The sequence below is a fragment of the Theobroma umbraticum genome, unplaced genomic scaffold, assembly GCF_002168275.2.
Source record: "Theobroma umbraticum cultivar Fairchild unplaced genomic scaffold, ASM216827v3 scaffold_95.0, whole genome shotgun sequence".
Classification (NCBI taxonomy): Eukaryota; Viridiplantae; Streptophyta; class Magnoliopsida; order Malvales; family Malvaceae; genus Theobroma; species Theobroma umbraticum.
In genome coordinates this window covers 8,333,511-8,336,371 of record NW_018397257.1, presented here as the reverse complement: position 1 = coordinate 8,336,371, position 2,861 = coordinate 8,333,511, and the positions used below count along the sequence as shown (strand labels likewise).

Genomic DNA, 2,861 nt, shown 5'->3' with positions numbered 1-2,861 from the left:
GTGCCTCCTCTGGATTAAGTATGAACCTCCCAATATTTTGTTACAGTAAACCCCTAAATTTAGGATAATCAATTCAGAGGTTTTTTCGAAATGACTAACAATGCCAGCTCAAAGAATTCTTAATTGACAAATTCAGTTTGGTGAAACTCTGAAAAGGTATGTGCCCTTATTTTGCAGTCGTAACAAATAACTCTTACAACATAGAAACGTTGTTTATGATCACTTGAACCTTAGTCTTCATAACCACCTCATTGTCTAGAACTAAAATTTTAGATAAAGGAGTTTAAACCTTATGGCACCCAGTACATTTTCCACTTTAAAGAACAAGATTCATAGACAGTCATCAGGCAACTGTTCACATGACACTAGGCAAGACGTAATATTCCAATCAAAAGACGTGGAATGCATTAACACGCACTGCATCATAACATCCTGTTTCCAAACCTGAGACTAATGATGCAGCCTCTGCTCCAACAATATAAACAGGCCTAACGGGGTCCTTGATGGCATCCAGCTGATAGAATTGGTCATCAACGATTTCCTGAAATTATTACAAAGATCCAAAATTGTATGATTAAACGGTTAGCATTTTGTTTGAAAGAAGAGTGCTCATAAAGAACTTTGAACACTTAATTATTCATTTATATCACATTTGGGAAAAGAAAAAGAAAAGCAAGTACTTAACCAATCTCGTTCAAACTTACTGATGATATTACAATCTATAAGAGAACCACAATCAAGTCCCAATAAACCAAACAAGAATATCAAACAACTGAGTTAAACCATGAAAAATTTAAAATCCAAGTTGCAGTAAAATTGCTACAACGGCATAAGAAAAGAAAATGGGTCACCTCAGAATGCATGGAGTGAATGAACCCAGTAGGGAGAACGTTCTGGATGGGCACTGCCATTGTTAAGAACGGTTTCCTGCATGAACTGAGTGCTCATATGGTGAAGTGAAGTGACAGTGGGGAAGACAACGAACTGGCGAATGGAACAATAGGGCTTCAGTTATGATCTTGGTCGGTCTTAAGTCGGAACGTCAAGATGTTCATGTTTGAACCCCTAGAAATCTTTATAATAACATCTATGCCACTGTGAAACAAAGCTTTGTTTTTTAAAATTAATAAAGTTAATATGATAAATAAAAAACATATAGTAATATTTTAATTTAGCATATAAATTTTAAAAGCTTCATTGAAAGCTTCACAAAAATGAAGAAAATAATAATTCGAAAAAATAATTAATTTTAAAGAGAAAAATTTCAATGGAATTTAAAAATTTAAGATTATGAGTGAATATAATTTTCTCTTTCTATACGCTGAATGGGCTCTAAACCAGGCCCAAAGTCTTGAAGCCCAATGAAAGTGATGGGCTTGATAAGTCGTTCTGCATATGAAATATGTTAAAGGGGTCAACGGGATGTTGGCTAAGATTAGGATTAGTAATTGTAATGCTAACACCAGACTATTGTGAAATGTTAAGGGATTTAGATTTCAGGAAAATCATATAGAGATTTAGAAAATAAAATAAAATAAAATAATAAATATATTTTATTTTTTATAAAAATAAAATGAGGACATAAAATCACAAAATGTTTCTATAGCCAAACACACCCTTAATTTATATAAATAATTTTCTTTTATTAAAATCATAAAAAATAATTACAAATAAATCAAACAAAAGAACATTTTGACTACCACTGTCAATGTTCACAAATTAGAACCAATAAAGAATATTTTAGTAGCAACCTGGCTCAATAACTGAACCAGAACTGAGAATCAAACATAAACTCCAGAAACTTACATCAGGCCTAAATGTTTCAATGCTCGTCATCCTTGCGTACTATCAAGGATTTAGGATAAACGACAATGGGGCTCCTCACCCTGTGAACCGAGTCAGTCCATTCCAGGGATGCCGATAAAATAGTAAAATTACCGCTTAATGGTGGCCCTTTCAACTCAACTGTAAAAGATTTCTGCTGATTCACTTTATTAAACACTAGCGTGTCAGGGGAAACTGTGATGTTGAGACTCGCCGGACCCTTCACGATTGCCTTGTATGTAGAATTTCCATCTCCTACATTTGTAACAATTCGATTGAAAACAGCTGAAATATTTGGCTCAGCGTCCTCATGCACCAAAACCATGGATGGGTAGTTTAGAACATCTTGGCCTGCAAACTTGGGGATGCTTGAGCAGTTAACATCTTCATCGATGATCAACCCTAGACGTGTTCCCGAGTAGCCTTCGTTGCATAAGTACCGGATGTAGTCAATTTCGGACAGGTTATATACCAAGCCAGGATTAACAGCTCTTTGAGGATCAATTTGGCCAGATCCATAGGCAAACTCAACATATTTGTCTCCAACTTTCATTTCAGATGCTGATTTAACAAGAAATATATATCGTGCGGTTAAGTAATCAATATATGAATTTTATGTCAAAAATGAGTTCAAAATTATTTTCCCAAAAGTTTAAGGAACAAGTCCAATACGGAAAACATGAATATTTGAAGAGACTAACCTGTTGTCATCAGAGCAGATTTGATTGAACTGATAGACCAGTCAGGATGGAATGACTTGACATAGGCAGCAGCTGCACTAGCATGAGGGCAAGCCATTGATGTTCCAGACATAATATAAAATGCATTGAAACGATCGTCGCCTTCAGACCCGGTGACAGACTTAAGTTTCGAGTAAGCAGCTAGGATACCAACTCCAGGTGCAACAATATCCGGCTATACAAACATTAACAAAAAGCAAAAATTCTTGAGAACTAATTACAAACAGGTCGACTTTTATTGTTTTAAAATGTAACTATACTGCCTTTCAAAAAGCAAATGTAACTATACTGCTCAAT

General features: G+C 35.0%; 1 protein-coding gene and 1 pseudogene across 2 annotated transcripts in view; both read right to left on the bottom strand.

Annotated features, from left to right (window-relative positions):
- The window catches only part of LOC110413003 (uncharacterized), a 6,126-nt pseudogene extending 5,110 nt beyond the window's left edge, over positions 1 to 1,016 (bottom strand). The window contains exons 1-2 of the transcript XR_016350994.1: positions 852 to 1,016; positions 445 to 541 (exon numbers count right to left, since the gene is read on the bottom strand). The product of XR_016350994.1 is annotated as an uncharacterized LOC110413003 (transcript). The remainder of the gene's footprint in view (positions 1 to 444; positions 542 to 851) is intronic.
- A 616-nt stretch (positions 1,017 to 1,632) lies between these two features.
- LOC110413001 (subtilisin-like protease SBT4.15) overlaps positions 1,633 to 2,861 on the bottom strand; it is a 1,683-nt gene continuing 454 nt past the window's right edge. The window contains exons 3-4 of the mRNA XM_021423681.2: positions 2,526 to 2,739; positions 1,633 to 2,385 (exon numbers count right to left, since the gene is read on the bottom strand). Coding sequence (XP_021279356.2) covers positions 1,823 to 2,385; positions 2,526 to 2,739 — 777 coding nt within the window. The 3' untranslated portion in view covers positions 1,633 to 1,822. The remainder of the gene's footprint in view (positions 2,386 to 2,525; positions 2,740 to 2,861) is intronic.